Source organism: Carassius auratus, chromosome 15 (assembly GCF_003368295.1).
Source record: "Carassius auratus strain Wakin chromosome 15, ASM336829v1, whole genome shotgun sequence".
Lineage (NCBI taxonomy): Eukaryota > Metazoa > Chordata > Actinopteri > Cypriniformes > Cyprinidae > Carassius > Carassius auratus.
Genome location: NC_039257.1, coordinates 16,672,683 through 16,690,223, shown reverse-complemented (window position 1 = coordinate 16,690,223; position 17,541 = coordinate 16,672,683). Strand labels below are relative to the sequence as shown.

At 32.8% G+C, this 17,541-nt stretch overlaps 1 protein-coding gene across 1 annotated transcript; it reads left to right on the top strand.

Moving 5' to 3' along the window:
• Positions 1-1,981: 1,981 nt before the first annotated feature.
• On the top strand, positions 1,982-16,000 carry tmprss4a (transmembrane serine protease 4a). Its single transcript, XM_026282695.1, has 13 exons — positions 1,982-2,310; positions 6,937-6,994; positions 7,115-7,255; positions 8,503-8,655; positions 8,922-9,051; positions 9,823-9,936; positions 10,201-10,244; positions 10,615-10,780; positions 12,161-12,330; positions 13,208-13,303; positions 13,418-13,560; positions 13,647-13,796; positions 14,644-16,000. Exons 1-13 carry the CDS (start codon positions 2,305-2,307, stop codon positions 14,653-14,655), a joined length of 1,383 nt encoding a protein of 460 aa, XP_026138480.1. The 5' UTR covers positions 1,982-2,304; the 3' UTR covers positions 14,656-16,000.
• Positions 16,001-17,541: the final 1,541 nt, after the last annotated feature.

Below are 17,541 nucleotides of genomic sequence, written 5' to 3'. Positions count from 1 at the left end.
CTTATTCATGTTCTCACTGGCTTTGTTTTTCACGTTCTTGCTCAGTTTTAAAGTCATTTAAAATACAAAAACAAAGTGAGTCATCGAGTAGCATGGTACTTCAGTATCTATACATCATAATAGTTGCTGAGCAACTTTGTTACGATAGCAGTATCAACAACATGTTTAGTGAGGTAAACAGCTCTGGTCTTGGCTAGTCAGTATGAGTTGCTGGAATTCATTACACACAGTTTCCTAACACAAGACTGAGATGTCGACCAATATCATGGGGTCATACTCATCAAGAAGAGGTCACACTGAGCTGACCCTGTAGAAACATGATCACTTTCCCACTGAGAACTTTCACAGAGAATATTTTCTCTACATCTCACTCAATGAGAGACCTCTCTCTCTCTACAGAATGAAATTAGAGTGATAACAGAGCTCCAGGGTCAAGCGTTCTTTGCTTTGGTTCACTTGATTATATTGATAGTTTTATGTTTGTTTACCAGATTGATTGACTATAGACAAGTTTACTGATTTGAGTTTAGAAAATGAGGCGAGAGACTGTTTCTATTTATTTCTCTGAAGTTTAATTCATAATGTACTGTACATATTGAGTTCTCTGGCATTATGAGGTCAAATGTAAATGTGAGGCAAATTCTTTAGTCATGTTGAGTAAATTTACTCCTTAAAGGAAATAGCACAAGACTAGTTTTAGGCAGCTTACATCAGACCTAACAGGATAGCATTATCATTCATCTGTGAGGAAATGATGAATCACATGCAAAGGAGGTTAATGAATCTAACTTTATCAAATTAAACAAATTAAACTGACTGAAGAGAAGGTAAACCAAACTAAACTGAATCTGACCTAGACCACAAAACCAGTTATAAGTAGGACTAGTATATTTGTAGAAATAGCCTACGATACATTGTATGGGTTCAAAATTATTGATTTGTATTTTTTATGCCAAAAATCATTAGGATATCAATTAAGGATTGTGTTCCATGAAGATATTATGGCAACTTCCTACCATAAATATATCAAAACGTATTTTTGATTAGTAATCTTTGTTGCTAAGGACTTTGTTTGAAAAACTCTAAAGGCTATATATATATATATATATATATATATATATATATATATATATATATATATATATATATATATATATATATATATATATATATAATTATTATTTTTTTTTTTTTCATGTTTAAAATTCATATTTTAAATAGTTGTTTCTTGGCCAAATATTGTCCTATCCTAACAATCATGCTTCAGTGGAAAGTTTATTTATTCATAAATCTTATAATGTATATGTTTAATCGTATAAATTAAAAAAAAAAAAAAAAAATCTTTGACTTATCATTTTGTGATCCAGGGTCACAAATGTGGAAAGGATTTCGCAGTCATAAACTGTATACTGATAGGTAGCATTTTCAGAAGTAAAGTGCAGTGAATCAGTGAAGTAAAGTGAATTTAAGTAAAATCAAGTACATTTAAATAAGGTAACTACAAAAAGATGCACCATCATTAAAAGTATAACACTGACTTCTGAAGGGAACATTTGAAACCTTCTTATTAAAGAAAGAGGTCACTGAATTATTACACATTCTGACATGAGCAATGATACAGCAACATCATTATATGATATGGTCAGTTATTTCATTGTGACAAACCGGTAGATTCCTGATCTACATTAAAAAACTGTTTTCATGAGCTGTCCTAATTAAAATACTTAAAATACAGCATAATTACAATGATAAACTACTTGTCATAGCCACCAAAACCTGTTTGAAAGGACATCTGGGAAATGAGGGCTATTTCCTGTATAAAACCAGCTTCAAAAACCTTCCCTGAACCCAGAACAACTTGTAATCCTGCTCAACCAAGCACAAGATTTAGCTCCGTCCCAATGAGGAAGTGAATGCAGCGGGAGGAGTGACATATCTAGGTGAGATGGGCGGTATCCTCTTACATAGGTACGGGTTTTGATCGGGGGCTGGGAAACTCCAAACAAATCTCCACTAGACAGAAGCTGGATAGGTGGAACATTTCAAAAGACAGAGTCTAGAAGCGTAGAGAGTTTGAAACAGCATTAGGGCAGATCGGGTAGCAGTAATTGTTAAGTGAAAGACAAGACGAGAAAGAAGTTACTGACAAAGAAAATAGAAGCATTGTGCATTAATAAAAGGAAGGTTGCAGAAAGAGGTGTCTTTTTTGGCATTGAAGTGGCTTCTGTGGTCTCCACTGGTCATACTGCTGAGGTCTGTACGGCCGGCAGATTCCAGGAACGTGCCGACGGCAGTGATAAAACCATGAGGGTGAGTGTGAACATGCTCAAAGAACAAATTGATGTAGGCAGAACAAAGATAAGAAGGACATTTACTTTGCTGATCACTAGACTGACAGGTGTAGATTGTGTTGTTGTGGGATTTTGAGAAGAAAATTAACTTTTGGATGGCATGGTCGCATCTGTCGAGAATTGTGCGATTATTGAACATTTGCTATAATCTTGCACCGATCTTTATGTCATGCCAAACTCATTTGATTTACAATACCGAAAATTACGTTTCGTAGTAGTGTTTCGTAGTAAATTCAGTAGTAGTGTTTATAAAACAGTTGCGTTCCTTGCTACTGTACATCCATCATGTCATTATCATGTGATAACGTAAATTATCAGATGCATTTTCATTACTTCTCTCCTGTGGCCCCATGGGATTATAAAGTGTCTATCTGATATGCACATTTTAGAAATAGTAAATTTTCGTTACTGTTTGGTTACTTTTTTTCACATGCTGTTTTCATTTATAGCAGGATACTACATAGTATGCAGACTACCAGTCTGTGTTCGTAATGGGGATTTTTCGGTGACTCTTTTGCAGGTTACATTGTTAGGCCAGTAGGTGGCAAGTGACTGTTTTCGTTATTCAAACAACTGATTAATTCAAGGAATAGAACATGTGAACATTTTACAACTGAGTCATTCACTTAAATAATTAATAAAAAAAGACACCATTAATCATGATGGAACGTGACTATAAATGAGTCATTGAATAATCCACTCAACCTACCGTATTTATATAAAAAAAACATACAGTAGAAGCATTCAGCAACGAGACACTTCTAGTGTGTGCTGGTGTTCGGTTTGGGACAGTTTTCATCGGTGGACGTGCAAGTGACGGGTTGTTTTGAAAAATGTAAGTTACGCAATCTTAACTTCTTAGAGTAACACTTTATTTTATGGACAACTATTAACTGGCATGCATATTACTAGCATCTTGGCTGTTTATTAGTACTTATAAAGCACATATCAATGCCTTATTTGGCATGAATGTAATTAAGATTTAACTCCTAAACAACTACCATACTAACTATTAATCTACAGCAAATTAGGAGTTTACTGACGCAAAAGCCGTTAATAGTTAGTTAATTGTGAGAACTGGACTTAAAGTGTAAAAAATAAATAAATAAACTAAATTTAAATATTTGAAACAACCCATGGTTTTGCATTGATAAAGAAGGTTTGGATGCATCTAGCAAAAAAAATAAATAAATAAATAATAATAATAATAATAATAATAATAATAATAATAATAATACGTATTATATAGTGCAGGAATAATCACAGCTATAAATTGTGGACATGATCAGTTATTGTACACTGTCTTGATTTTTTTTTTTTTTTTTTTTTTTGTGCTTTGTGTAGAGTATATGGAGACTACACATGGTTCAAAAACACCTACTTTACATTTCAGTCATTTGAATGGGCCTGGTTCCTGTTGCACGGCGCAAGTGAGATTAGAATGCTTGAAGCTTGAACTGCAAAACTGAGAAGTTAATAACAAATGCTTGGCTGCCGTTTGAAAGGAGCTGTTGGGTTGGCATGTGTATCTAATCTGCTTTGGCATGAGTCAGCTTTGATACTTTCTCACCTGAGAAATCTCTTTGGGTTTGTTACTGTAGGTATAGTATTTCTCCAGTCTCCTCAAGGGACCTGAACGATGATTAGTGTTTACTTGTACAGTAAAATCAGTAACAACACTGGGCATGACATGGAGTCAATAATTGCTGGTGTATGACTAGATCTCTTTCACAAAGCAATAGTACCAGACCGAGCTGTAAAAAAAATAAACAGTATGAGTTTATATCCAGACATTCTGGATGGGACAGACCATGCTAAATGACAAAACATTTAAGCTATCCATCATTTTCTTGCCTGACATTGTGCTTTTGTGCAACTGTTTGTTGTAATTTAATAGTTTCTAGTAAACGGTCACTCCTCTGAAACAGACATGATCCTGTTTTACTAGCTTATTCTTTCATTTGCTCCTGTTCTGTCTGGTTTTAGATATGTTGTTGTTGTACCTTTTACATTCAAAAATTCCGTACTGTTTGCATTCTGGTTTCTCTCTGTCCAGATCTCATTATGTGATAATGACCCATTCACACAAAGTTGCACTTTCAGTCTCTGTCTCTCAAAGATCTTTCAGTGGTTTCAGTATTTGTTGAAAGGGGGATTCAAATTCCAATGTCAGCCTTTCAATTTGAATTTGATTTGCATTCTCGCCAATACAATACACAATTTCACCCGTACTATATTACAGTATGATGCTGAAACTAATGCAGACGATAGGTAATTTGATAATACAACAAATTTCTTTACACAATTACCATATTGCGCTGTAATGTTGGATAATATTGCAAATAGTTTAATTATGATGATTGCTGATCCCTTTGGCTATGATCTTTGACCTCTAGTGGATGTGTAATGTGTTGAAGTATGTTAATGATATAATTTTATAATCATTTAAGGGTGAATTTAAACACAGTTCTGTGTTTAGTGAACTATGAGTTGTCACCAAGGCATGAACACACAAGATTCAACTGGTTAAAGATAAGAAACATGATTTTAGAAGCTAACTAAATAAATAAATACATAAAATACATACATACATATATATATATATATATATATATATATATATATATATATATATATATATGTGTGTGTGTGTGTGTGTGTGTGTGTGTTTTCTTTTCTTTTCTTTCTTTTTTTCTCCAAATTACTGATGTATGTTTGTCTTATGTTTGTCTCTCGTATTTAGTTGTGATGTTAAAAAATTACATGAATCAAGGGAGTGTTCTGGGGAAATACCTTTTTGGGAAAAGCCATTATCAAATCTCTTTTGACTTAGAAGACACATGTATGTTTAAGGTGTGCCATCTCATTGTGGTTGATAAATTAAGAAGAAGAAAGAAGAGCACACCCAGTCTGTATTGAGAACACTGTGGATGCTGCATGATGAATGCTTTGTGTCAGTACAACTCCATCATGTAAGAAGTCAATCAAGCATCTAGAACTTGTTGTACATGTGGACACATACAAGCACCACAAATTTGGAAGCTGTCCCACCCCATTCTTGACCTGAGTTCATAGGGTTTCTTAGTGAAACTAAAAAGTGTGGCTAATCAGGTTGTGACTCCAATGACTTAGACAGGAACAAGTGCCATTAGTTATAGGCTTCTATTGATATAAACTGGAATTTGGATCACTTGCATTCTGACTAGTTTCTGTTAAACTGTGCCATTATTGACCAATAAAATTGTTGAAATTACATAAAAAAAAAATAAAATAAAAAAATAAAAAATCTATTATTTCTCTCTAAATAAAATTTCACAAGGGGATTCTGTTGTCGCCAAATATGTGGAACATATAATATAGTAATAACACAGTAGCGTTAGATTAAAGTTATTGGTAGAACTTTCTTTTACAGTCCTGTTCCCCATGTACATACTATTTACATATTATAGTAATTACAATAACTATGTAATAACTAGGTACTAACCCTGAACCTACCCCTAAACCTAACCCTACCCCATGTAGTTACCTTGTATTACCAGAACTTTCTTAGATAAATACACTGTAAGAACACAATAAGTACATGTAAGTACACATACTTAAAACAAAGTGCAACCAAGTTATTTCCATTAATGAATTTAAAAGGTAGCTTTAAAAGAATAAACTTACAGTACATCATATTAAGTACAGCATAAGCATATTGCTTTTCATTCATGTATTCTCCGACAATGATAAAGGAGATGTTTATTTGGAGATTCTCATGCTGTTGTCGAAACTGGACGCGTGTTTTGGAACAGTTTGTTCTGACTGTTATTTCACGGGGTGTTTTGAGTGACAGAGGTGTCTGGAATCAGCCGTTACACTGATGCTAAGTCTTAGTCATTGTTTTGACTAGTTGGCTGATGTTGAAGTTTCACCTCGTGCTCTCAGATGTGGCATTTCTGGTTTATTCAGCCACGATACAGTACACATTAAAGTAAATAGGAAGAGGTTTTTGAGGAGACGTTAAAGTTCAAAGATGTTTGAGTGGTAGTTTTTAAAAATGTTCTTAAAACAGAAACAACAGTCTATATTAGGGTTGCCATGAGCCATGTCTGATCTGATACAATCAAAATTATATTAGCATCAATACACGAGAGAAATGTGCCTGAGCTGTCAGGAGAGTACTGGTCTCTGAGCATGACAACATTGGGACTAATATAATTTTCCATAACCATCCAGGATCAACAGGTGTAAAATTTAAAGAGATGCAAAAGCCCATTGGATTATATAACCAAGAATCAATATATAATACACATAATATCTATCTATCAAATGTGTAATAAATGCAGCTACTGTTTATTTCTTGCTGCAGCTGAACTGCGGCCTACATGTTTAAGCTGAGTAGGCTGCTTTACAGGGAAGTGTGTGAGATTTCAAGAACAACTGGGAGCAAAAAAAAAAAAATCCCATGTGACACACTGAAAGCGATACAGAAAGTTACAGCTGAGTCATAAAGCTTTAGGGGATTGTGGGTATGAAAGAAATAAGAAAATAACCTCTCACTTTTTTCGATTTCCTCTTCTCTCTTCCTTATTCTCATTCCCAGACTGAAGTTCAGGTTCCCGAAGAGAACACCAGACCCTTAAACCCATCACAGCAACAAGGTACAGCGTCTGGGGTTGCTGGTCTCACGTGTCAGCCCAATACTCGTGATTTAAGTGGGTGTATTACCAGAAAGAAACCACACTGTACTGATTTCGACTGACTTTCGTGTTCTCCTCCAGCGGCTCGGCCCGGAAAACACAGAAAACTCATGACGGCTCCAAAGACTCAGGCGGGGAAAAGGCCGAACAAGAAAAAGATCATCATTACAGTCCTGATAGTGGTGGTCGTCCTGGCCATCTTGGCTGTGGCTGCTTACTTCAGTAAGTTCTAGGTCATTTGAACCCCGTCTGGATTTCAGTTGAGCCGAAAATGATGAAGGCTAAGGCTGGTTGTCCTGCTTTCACTCCAGTGAATATTGCTCAGGGAGGATTAGGTCTCAAACTCAAAAATGTAATCTAAAGACTTGGCTGCTTTAAGTTATTGGGCATTTCTAATGATTCAGCGTTATTAGCCTGTATTGGCAAATTGTCACACTTAAAATCTGTCATTATACATCTTACATATGACAATTTAAAGAGAAAAAAAAAAACACTTATAGAATGGAAAAATGATTTAACAGTAAAACTATAAAAGCCATCATTCAGATATATTATTATGGTAGACTTAAAATAGCATGAACAGATCATAGGATTGAAAACGTAAAATCTCCAATTAATGCATTGTATGAATTGATACAATTTAAAGCATGAAAATGTAAATGTTTAACATTCTAATACTTAAAATGAAAACGTGAACCGTATTTAAAGTTTGTGAACATTTCAATTAATAATTTGTACAAATAATAATAACGATAATATATCACATACATTTATAACATTCCAATACATTTGTAATTAATTAAAGTATCATACAAACACACACACACACACACACACACACACGCACACACACACACACACACACACACACACACACACAAATATATATATATATATATATATATATATATATATATATATATATATATATATATATATATATATATATATAACATTTCTTACACATTACATACATTATTTCCTGTAAATATGAATGCTACAGATTTATTCGATTTTCAATATGTGTTGAATCAACAAGTTATGAATTAATATATTTTATAACGTTTATAATATTTAAAATGTTGACAACATGCTCTGACCTGATTAATAAAATGAAATAAAATAAAATAAAATAAAATAAAATTATTTTTATTGTTATTAAATTATCTTATCTTGTGAATACAGTTCAGTTGAGAGGCAGGCCTCTTTAATGTTTGTTTTTAATGTGAGTGAGGGACACCAACCTACTATTTTCTGTTTATAATCTTTCACACATTCACTTTTTACAATAAAATGAGTCACAGACTGAGTCTTAGTCTTATCTCCTCTTCTCATCAGCAGCAGTTATTTAGTCACCCCTCTGACCGTTGTGACTCAAGAAACAAAAACAGACTGATTCATTTAACCTCATTTTTGGTTGCTTTAATAACAAGTACTGTTTTTACTCTTTCCTCCTCTTCATGAAACAGTCAAGCAGTTGATCGAGAGCAAGTATTATTTTTGCTCCAAGTCAGTGAAGTTCATTCCGCTGGAGAAGGCCTGTGATGGGAAGGAGGACTGCAGCGGAGCCGAGGACGAGTCAGCCTGTGTCACCAAGTTTGGAGCCAACTCCACCTTCCCCCGTAAGACACACACACACACACACACACACACACACACACACCTGCTCACCAACATGTATGCAGTCAGCACTGCTAGAACCTGTGTGTCTGGTTTCAGGAAAAAAAAAACAAGACAGATCCCCCAACACTAACCTAATTTCTGACTGATAATATGTTAAAAGATTATTTATATATATATATATATATATATATATATATATATATATATATATATATATATATATATAATAGATTTTAAAACTGTTTGTCTGTCTCTGTCTCTACAGTACGGCTGATAACATCCCGCAATGTGCTGCAGATCTTCAGCCCTGATGAGAATAAATGGAAAAGTGTATGTTCAGACAGTTTCACCCAACAACATGCTGAGACAGCGTGCAAGCAGCTGGGCTACTCAGTGTGAGTTTTTAATCCACAAAACACTGTCGTTACACACTTAACTTCCTGGTTCAACCAGAAAGACGTCAATACCCGAAGTTTGCAACACTATTTGATTCATAATATTAAATTAGAATAACAAACTTGGATTATTCTATTATCTGAGATACTACTAGGTTAATTAATAGCCTATGTTTATTTTTTTGTTCATTTTCTGTTTTCATTGAAATATTGGTTAGTTTTAGTAATTGTGTTGCATGTTTTTACCATATATAAAAGGTTTTTTTATTTATTACACAATATGAATATGAATATATATATATATATATATATATATATATATATATATATATATATATATATATATATATATAGTTATTATTATTATTTTTAAAAATTTTCCCCATTATATATGAATAATAATCCCCCCCCATTATTTTATATATTCATATACACATTGTAAAATAATAGTAATAACAATAAAATAAATAATAATAATAATTATACATACTGTATGTGTGTGTGTTGATTTTCATTTAATATTTCATTTTTAGTTTTATTTACTTTGTTATGGTTTATAGTTTAAAGATAGTTTCAACTAGCTGACTAAAGGAAGATAAGCTTTTTCATATTTTATTTCATGTGTTTTAGTTTCAGAAGTTTTAGTTTTAGTTAACTAATATCCATCTTGGAATAAAACCTCCTGTAAACATATTAGAATCCTAAATATGTGTAAGAATACAGCTCATCATTTGATCTCAATGTCATTGTCTTGTGTTTTTCTGTTCTCAGTAAACCCACTTACAGTGGAGTTCAAGTGGGTACACTGCCGACTGATCTGAAGATGTCTTTCTGTACGGTGGGCTCATCTAAACCCCAGACCTTCCAGTCGACCGTATCAGATCTGTGAGTATTCATACTCTGCACATACAGTAGCCTTAAAAGGATTGGGCACTTCTGAAGTTAAACATTTGAGTAAAAGAAGGGCCTTAAATGATAAAGCAATAGATATGTTGTTAACAATTTAGACAAGAGTAATTGGCCTTTTTTCTGGTTGTCAGATGTTAAGTATGAATCACGTTTCCTCATATTTTGGGGGCTGCAGGAGCCGTTATTAGTTTTGCCTGTAGGCATTCTGACATTCTCCCATGTTTTCTCTCTCTTTCTCAGTAAAGTATGCAGTAAGGGAGAAGTCGTTACATTAACCTGCTCAGGTAAATATGCAGTCATTATTCAACAGCCAATTATCAATAATGGAACACATGGATAATTACAACAAGCACAAAACTAGCAATACATCATCAGAGGTGTGTTGAGTCATTTGAACTGGGCAATTTGACATGCTAACACATGTTTTAAAGAAACAGAACAAGAGGAGAACTGCAGACATTTAGCTTCATGTTTGGTCAAAGTATCCCTTGTGAAGTGCTATGCTAGGAACAACATATATTTTATATTTACATTATGACATATTTGTATTGTTACATTTTATTAGAACATACAACTTTACTATCATATATTCTCTACTTATGATGACAGGCACGTTTTGTGTGTGATGTATCATTGGCCGTTTTTATTTTGCAGCGGAGTGTGGGTTGTCCAGAAACCAGGAGCGGATTGTAGGCGGACAGGACGCTATCATTGAGAACTGGCCGTGGCAGGTCAGCCTGCAGAGCATCGGCCAGCACACCTGTGGAGGGTCACTGGTGTCTCCAAACTGGGTCGTGACTGCGGCCCACTGCTTCAACGGGTGCGTGTGTAAAACACTCTTACAAAGCAAATGCATCTCTTTAACCCTTTAGCTCACACAGGCATTTCATCTGCAGTTAATTAATGATTGAATTCAAAATATGAACACTTAAAAAAAAAAAAACAACAACAACAACAACAACAACAATAATAATAATAATAATAACTATTATTATTATTATTATTATTATTATTATTATTATTATTATTATTATTATTATTATTATTATTATAAATAACAATAATGAAAAACAACTATCTAATTAACTAACTAAACAACATCAACAGCAACAATTATATATATATATATATATATATATATATATATATATATATATATATATATATATATATATATATATAATATAATCTTTCATAATGTATATACTAATAGTATATACAAATGTGCTAACCATTCATATATATATATATATATATATATATATATATATATATATATATATATATATATATATATATATATATATAAATATGTTAATTATTATTATTATTATTATTATTATTATTATTATTATTATTATTATTATTTACATTTGGTACACTGAAAATAAGGTGACCTAAAAACAATAACATCTACATTAACTGGTTATATTAAAAGCCAATATTTTGTAATATTGTTGAATCAAAATAATTTAATTGATTTATACAATATATCATTAGTACCATTAATATTATTTCATATATATATATATATATATATATATATATATATATAATAATCACAATAATATTAGCATTATATGTATGGTCTACAACTACTTTGGGTTTATTACATTTAATATCCAATATTACTTAATATTTTGCTGAATACATTTATTTATACCACTAAAAGTACATAAAAAGGGGTAAAATTGATAGAAATAGCTTTAGCACTTAGGTTGCTTTTTTTTTTTTTTTTTTGCGGTGTATTTGCATTTGTAGCTCGTAAGCACCTTGCAGTTTCATTAAAACCTGGTTCATTAATATATGTCTATACATTTTGTATAGGCTTCATTCAGGTAGTTAACACAACCAATGATGTGCTGTTTTGAAGCCTGCAAAGAGTCTCATAAATGTCTGTTACTTTTGGAAAACATGAGTCATGGAAGTAAACATGTTTTTATCATTAACTTCAAAGATATGTTCATAAACGCCATTCATTTCTGAAAATCATTTATAGCCCTAACAAGTTCACCCAGTTTGAAAACAGTACGCTGTACGTCATTCATCATTCACCGTGCAAAAAATGTAAAGAACTCAGAACTGAATTGTTTGCATCTTACCTGACGCATACATTTAAGCTTTGTAAACAGAACTAATACAGGGTATTTCTTAAACGAGTAATGCATTAAGAAGGTCACATTGTTCTTGTCTTCTTCAGGGAGGGTAGGAAGGCGCTGATCCGATGGAAGGTAGTCTCTGGAAACACTTACCTGGGCTCTGCTGATGCTTCTTCTGTGGACAAGATCATCGTCCACAAATATTACACGTCAGGACACAACGACTATGACATTGCCATGATACGACTTGAGTCTCCCATCACTGTAGGAGGTACATCACCGCACACACACACACACACACACACATACACACACGCGCGCATGGACGCACACACACACACACACACACAACACACACAGTTTGACTTTCAAAACCTAAAAGTTTGAGTTAACTCGATATAACAGCATTCCATTTAATCTCCCATCAGTATTTTGAAAGTAATTAAGAAATGTACATGTACAGTAAGAATATTATTATAATAATACTATTATTATTATTATTATTATTATTATTATTATTATTATTATTATTATTATTATTATCATCAGTTGTTGTAATAATATTTACATGATAATAATAATAATAATAATAATAATAATAATAATAATAATAATAATAATAATAATAATAATAATAATAATAATAATGATGATGATGATAAATTAATTGTATAATCATTATTAGTATTATAGCATTATATGCATTAATGGCATAAGTATGAATTAATTATTATTTATTATTAAACTAATTACGATTTTATTTAAAATTATTGTATTGTTAAAGTACGTAGAACTAATTAAATTAAAGTCCAACTTATTTACATTTTTTTTTTTTTTTTTTTTTATTTAATGATATATTTTAATACATATTCTACATAATTGAAATATTTGTGTGTGTGTCTATATAATGTAATTATGGTATATTATAGTCCCACAAGATATTTAAATATTTAAACAGTTAAGTCAATATAAAATATTTATTTTATTAATTATAACTTTTTTTGTATGTGCTAGATAGCTAAATAGCATCAGCTATAATTTTAACATCACCACATCCCTTCAATCCTTCAAGGTCAATGTTTTGTGTTTTTCTTTTGTTCATGCCAAATGGGAGTAAAGATCATTATTCTTTTTTTTTTCACATTCAGAATCCCGCAGGCCAGTATGTCTGCCACCTCAAGATCTTGGTCTCAAAGGAGGAGAAAACTTAGTTGTGACCGGCTGGGGACATCTGACAGAAAAAGGTTCCTTGCTTTTTTCCCCTCTCTAACAGAACCCTTATTATTCAAACTCAGTTTACATCAAATACCTCTAAGACCGCCTGCAAACTTAAACCTTATCTTGGTGTTTTCCTGCAGGAAAGTTGTCTTCAAAGTTACAGAAGGCTCAGATCCCTCTTGTAGACAGAGACCAGTGCTCAAGCCCCATAGTGTACGGCGCTTCTCTCACTCCCAGGATGATCTGTGCTGGTTATATGACGGGAGGAGTGGATGCATGCCAGGTAGGTCTCAGTTTTTTTCTGTGTACCATTAGGTAAAACCATTACCATGTTATTAGAATAACATTTGCATGTGTTCTCTTTCTAAGGGCGATAGCGGTGGTCCTTTGGTCTATTCATTCAACCGCTGGATGTTGGTGGGTGTTGTGAGCTGGGGTTTGGGTTGTGCCAGACAAGATCATCCTGGTGTTTACACCAATATGGACCAGATGCTCGACTGGATCCATTCAGTCATGAAGGTATGAGCACATTGTTCTGGAAAAACTCTAGCTGTGTACGAAATGGCATGTTTGTTCAAAACCTGTTTTCGACAGCTAGAAAAGTTAGATAAAAAAGTTAGATTAAAAGGATAACTGTGACTTTTCAAGAATTTTCTGAATTCTGGGAAAAGAGAAGTCTGTATTGCAAGGTATAAACTCAAAACTGCTAAATATAAAGTTAACATTTTCACAGAATTTTTTCCCCCTTGCAATTGCAAGCAATTTTATGTTCCAAAAATAATAATAATAATAAATAAAAAAAATCGCAATTCTGTTTACATTTCACAATTCTGACAGTTTTTCTTCTTACAATTGTAAAAAATTAATTTATAAAAAAGTCAGTAATGTGCGATATAAATTCACAAATGTGAGACAGTCAGTACTGTGCAAAATAAAAATAAATAAATAAAAACCATTTACTTTTACATTGTGTGGCAGAACAGAATTGTAAGGTATAAATTCGGAAAAAGTCATAATTCTGGTTTTAAATCACAACTCTACGTTTCTACGTTTTTCTCCGAATTACGAGTCAGAATTCAGAAAAAGTCAATTATCAAGGCAATTGTCTTCCACAATAGAGAGTGGCTACCATTACAATGGGTAATATGAATAAAATTTGTATACGCTACGTCTAACATGTTCACTTTACCGCCATTCACAAATCCTCTCCTGTATGTTTTTTTTTTTCTTCAATTAATTTAGACATACTGCTCTTTTGACATAATGTATAGTATGGGAATAAGCATATTCAGACGCAGCATGTGTCTGTGTACACCAACACTGAAAGCAGAAGAGTGGAATACTAATGGTTGTTTGTTGTCTTCAGGAGTACCAGTGAGTCTGGGATGGAGAGAATAACAGTAAAAGCCACAGCACAGATTTACAGAGATCTTCAGTCCTCAGAAAGAAGATATTCTATTGATCCACACAAATTTGTGAAGGAATCGCTGTGGGAGTTTTGCTCAGGGTCTTAAAGGTGCCATGAGAAAGTTTTTGCACACTGAAATATATCATGTATGTACAGTATATAATGAGAACACAAATGCTATCTTTTGTGCATCTACCACTTTTTTTGGGACAGCAATGCAATCTTAAAGGGACAGCTTGTCTTTATTTACTCACCCTCATTGCTCCGAGTCAGTAAGACTTCCTCTCTTCTGGGAAAAAAACAAAAGAAGATGATTTGTAGAATGTTCAAGCTGCAGAATTCTTAGAAAAAAAAAAAGAAAAAAAAGTTCCAAATGGGTTGAAGGGTCAATCAAGTTCCAAAATAGACAAAAAATGTAACTCAAGGCTTCTGAAGTCATATGATAGCTTTGTGTCTGGAACACACTACAGTTTAAAGTTTATATCATGCCATTTGCGTTTAATGTTCGGAAAAGAGAAGCTTGGACATTCTGCTGCATTTCTTCCTTCGTGAGGATGAATAAATCATAATAATAATAATAATAATAATAATAATAATAATAATAATAATAATAATAATAATAATAAACTGTCCCTTTAAATCAAAGTGACGTCAAATGGACTTTGAGACAACAGTCACAAGAGGGTGCTGTTTTTTTTTTTCTTTCTCTTTTAATATGTCTGTCTATACTTGTACTGCATGAGGTCTGATGACTTATATTGGGTGCCATGTTATATCTTGAATTAAAGCCAGTGCTCATTTACTAAAATTCCATGATGCCTTTGAAACGCTTTACAAATGTTGCATATACTATTACATATTTAATGATAATTTATGACATAAGATACAGAGGCCAACTTATTTTATATAGACTGGGATTAAGCGCTCAAAAGAAGAGTGACACCTGTATTTAACTGCTTTGTGTATGTGAACGCCACATTTCCCTTTGTGAGCCATTATTCAATCTAAATGAGTCACAGTCAGTCCCATCTGGCTTTTCATATTTGTTCAGAAAACATTTTTAAACTGCACACAAAGCTAAGATGCGTCATTCAACCTGTGTCCATGCCTTGCAACTTGTTTAACTTATTAATGTTGGTTTTTAACTTAGGGTGGATTCAGGTAATTAGGGCTTTGTTGACCGTCATGTCAAAAAAGTCGCCCATTTTATCTGAATTCACCCTAATTGTGAAAGTAAAGGATATTTCTTTGTAAATATTGTACAGATTTGTGTTTGTCATGTCAAATTCATTATATTAAAGTGAAGAGTGGTAAACATCAAGTTTGGTCACTGACTCCACAACCAGCGAAAAAAAAAATAAAAAAAACAAAAAAAAAACACAACTAGTAATATTTTTTTGCAAACCTTTATTCCGCATAGTGATATAGTCATTAGTTTATTAGTTTATTCTTTACAATCCAGAGAAATCTACTGAGATGCATAGTTATGACAAGGAAATGTGACAGATGTTGGTACAAAGGGAAGTTGTACATACATGTTTTTTTAATGTTCTTTTTTATGTCTGTGTTTAAAGTGCTCAGTCAGAGCCAGTGATCACAAAACTAGTATTCAAATGCTGTCCATCCAGACTTTTTTTTGCCTATTATTTTGCCGGTTCCTTTAGAAATGTACAGAAGAGGGAGTTCAAATGAAAGGAGCATTCTCCTGGGTGCACTGATGGGAGGTACAGAAGGGCTTGTGTTTAAGTAGATTAGATAGTTGTATATTTAGGCTGTTGTCTTGGTTTAAGTATAGGAATAAAATCTCTTAAATTTGTCTAGACTATGTGGTGGACAAATAACGCTTGTGCACACCCGCAAAATACAAACTTGAAAACTCTACATTTGTCCTTATATGATGGCTAGGTTTGGATTAGCATGCTAGCATACTACTAGTACTATTTTTGCAGTATGCAATATGTGATTTTAAGCATGTATGGAATTCCTGTTAAATTAGGTCACATGTTTGATCTATAGCATGTGTTGTTGTTGTTTAAATTAACAAAACAAATTGTGATATTACAATTATAAATGGATACTGGCAATTAAAATAAATCTGAAATAAAGTATAACTATTAAATGGAACACTTACTGTAGATGAAAAAAAAAGTGAATTAAATTAACGCTGAAGTGCTAAAATTACTCAAATTTAATAACAAATAAAAGCAAAATGGAATTAATTTAAACAACTACTACTACCACTACAAAAAAAAAACAAAAAAAAACAAACAAACAAACAAAAAAAAAACTTACAATGTAATGGTAATGTTAAAATGTAAGCTAAAATTAAAATGAAAACCAGGGTTGCCAGGTCTGCAAAACAAAACCAGCCCAATCAAGACTAGCTCAAATGTGTTTCTTCCATTGTCAGACTTGGCAACAATGATGAAAACTGAACATATAAAATAAAAGCTAATTCAAAATTATAATAAATATAGTAACAGCACATGAATGGGGAAGTCATGGCCTAGTGGTTAGAGAGTTTGACTCCTAACGCTAAGGTTGTGGGTTTGAGTCTGAGTCTCGAGCCACCACGACTGAGGTGCCTGATCTCCCTGGAATTATTTCTGCTAGATTTTAACATAACGTGAAGCATATTGCATACTGTTATACATATTATTTTTTTTAAAAAGAGACAGTAATTAATATATACTGCCCATTATGTAGTAAGAAGTATACTTAGCCATTCCAAACATAGCCAGTGTGACTGGAATCCTTGATTATTTAAAAATATTGGAAGTCTTAAAATCCACTAGAGGGAGACAGAGCGTCTTGGAATGTGTTGGAGCACACAGAAGTCCTCACACTCTCTTGGCT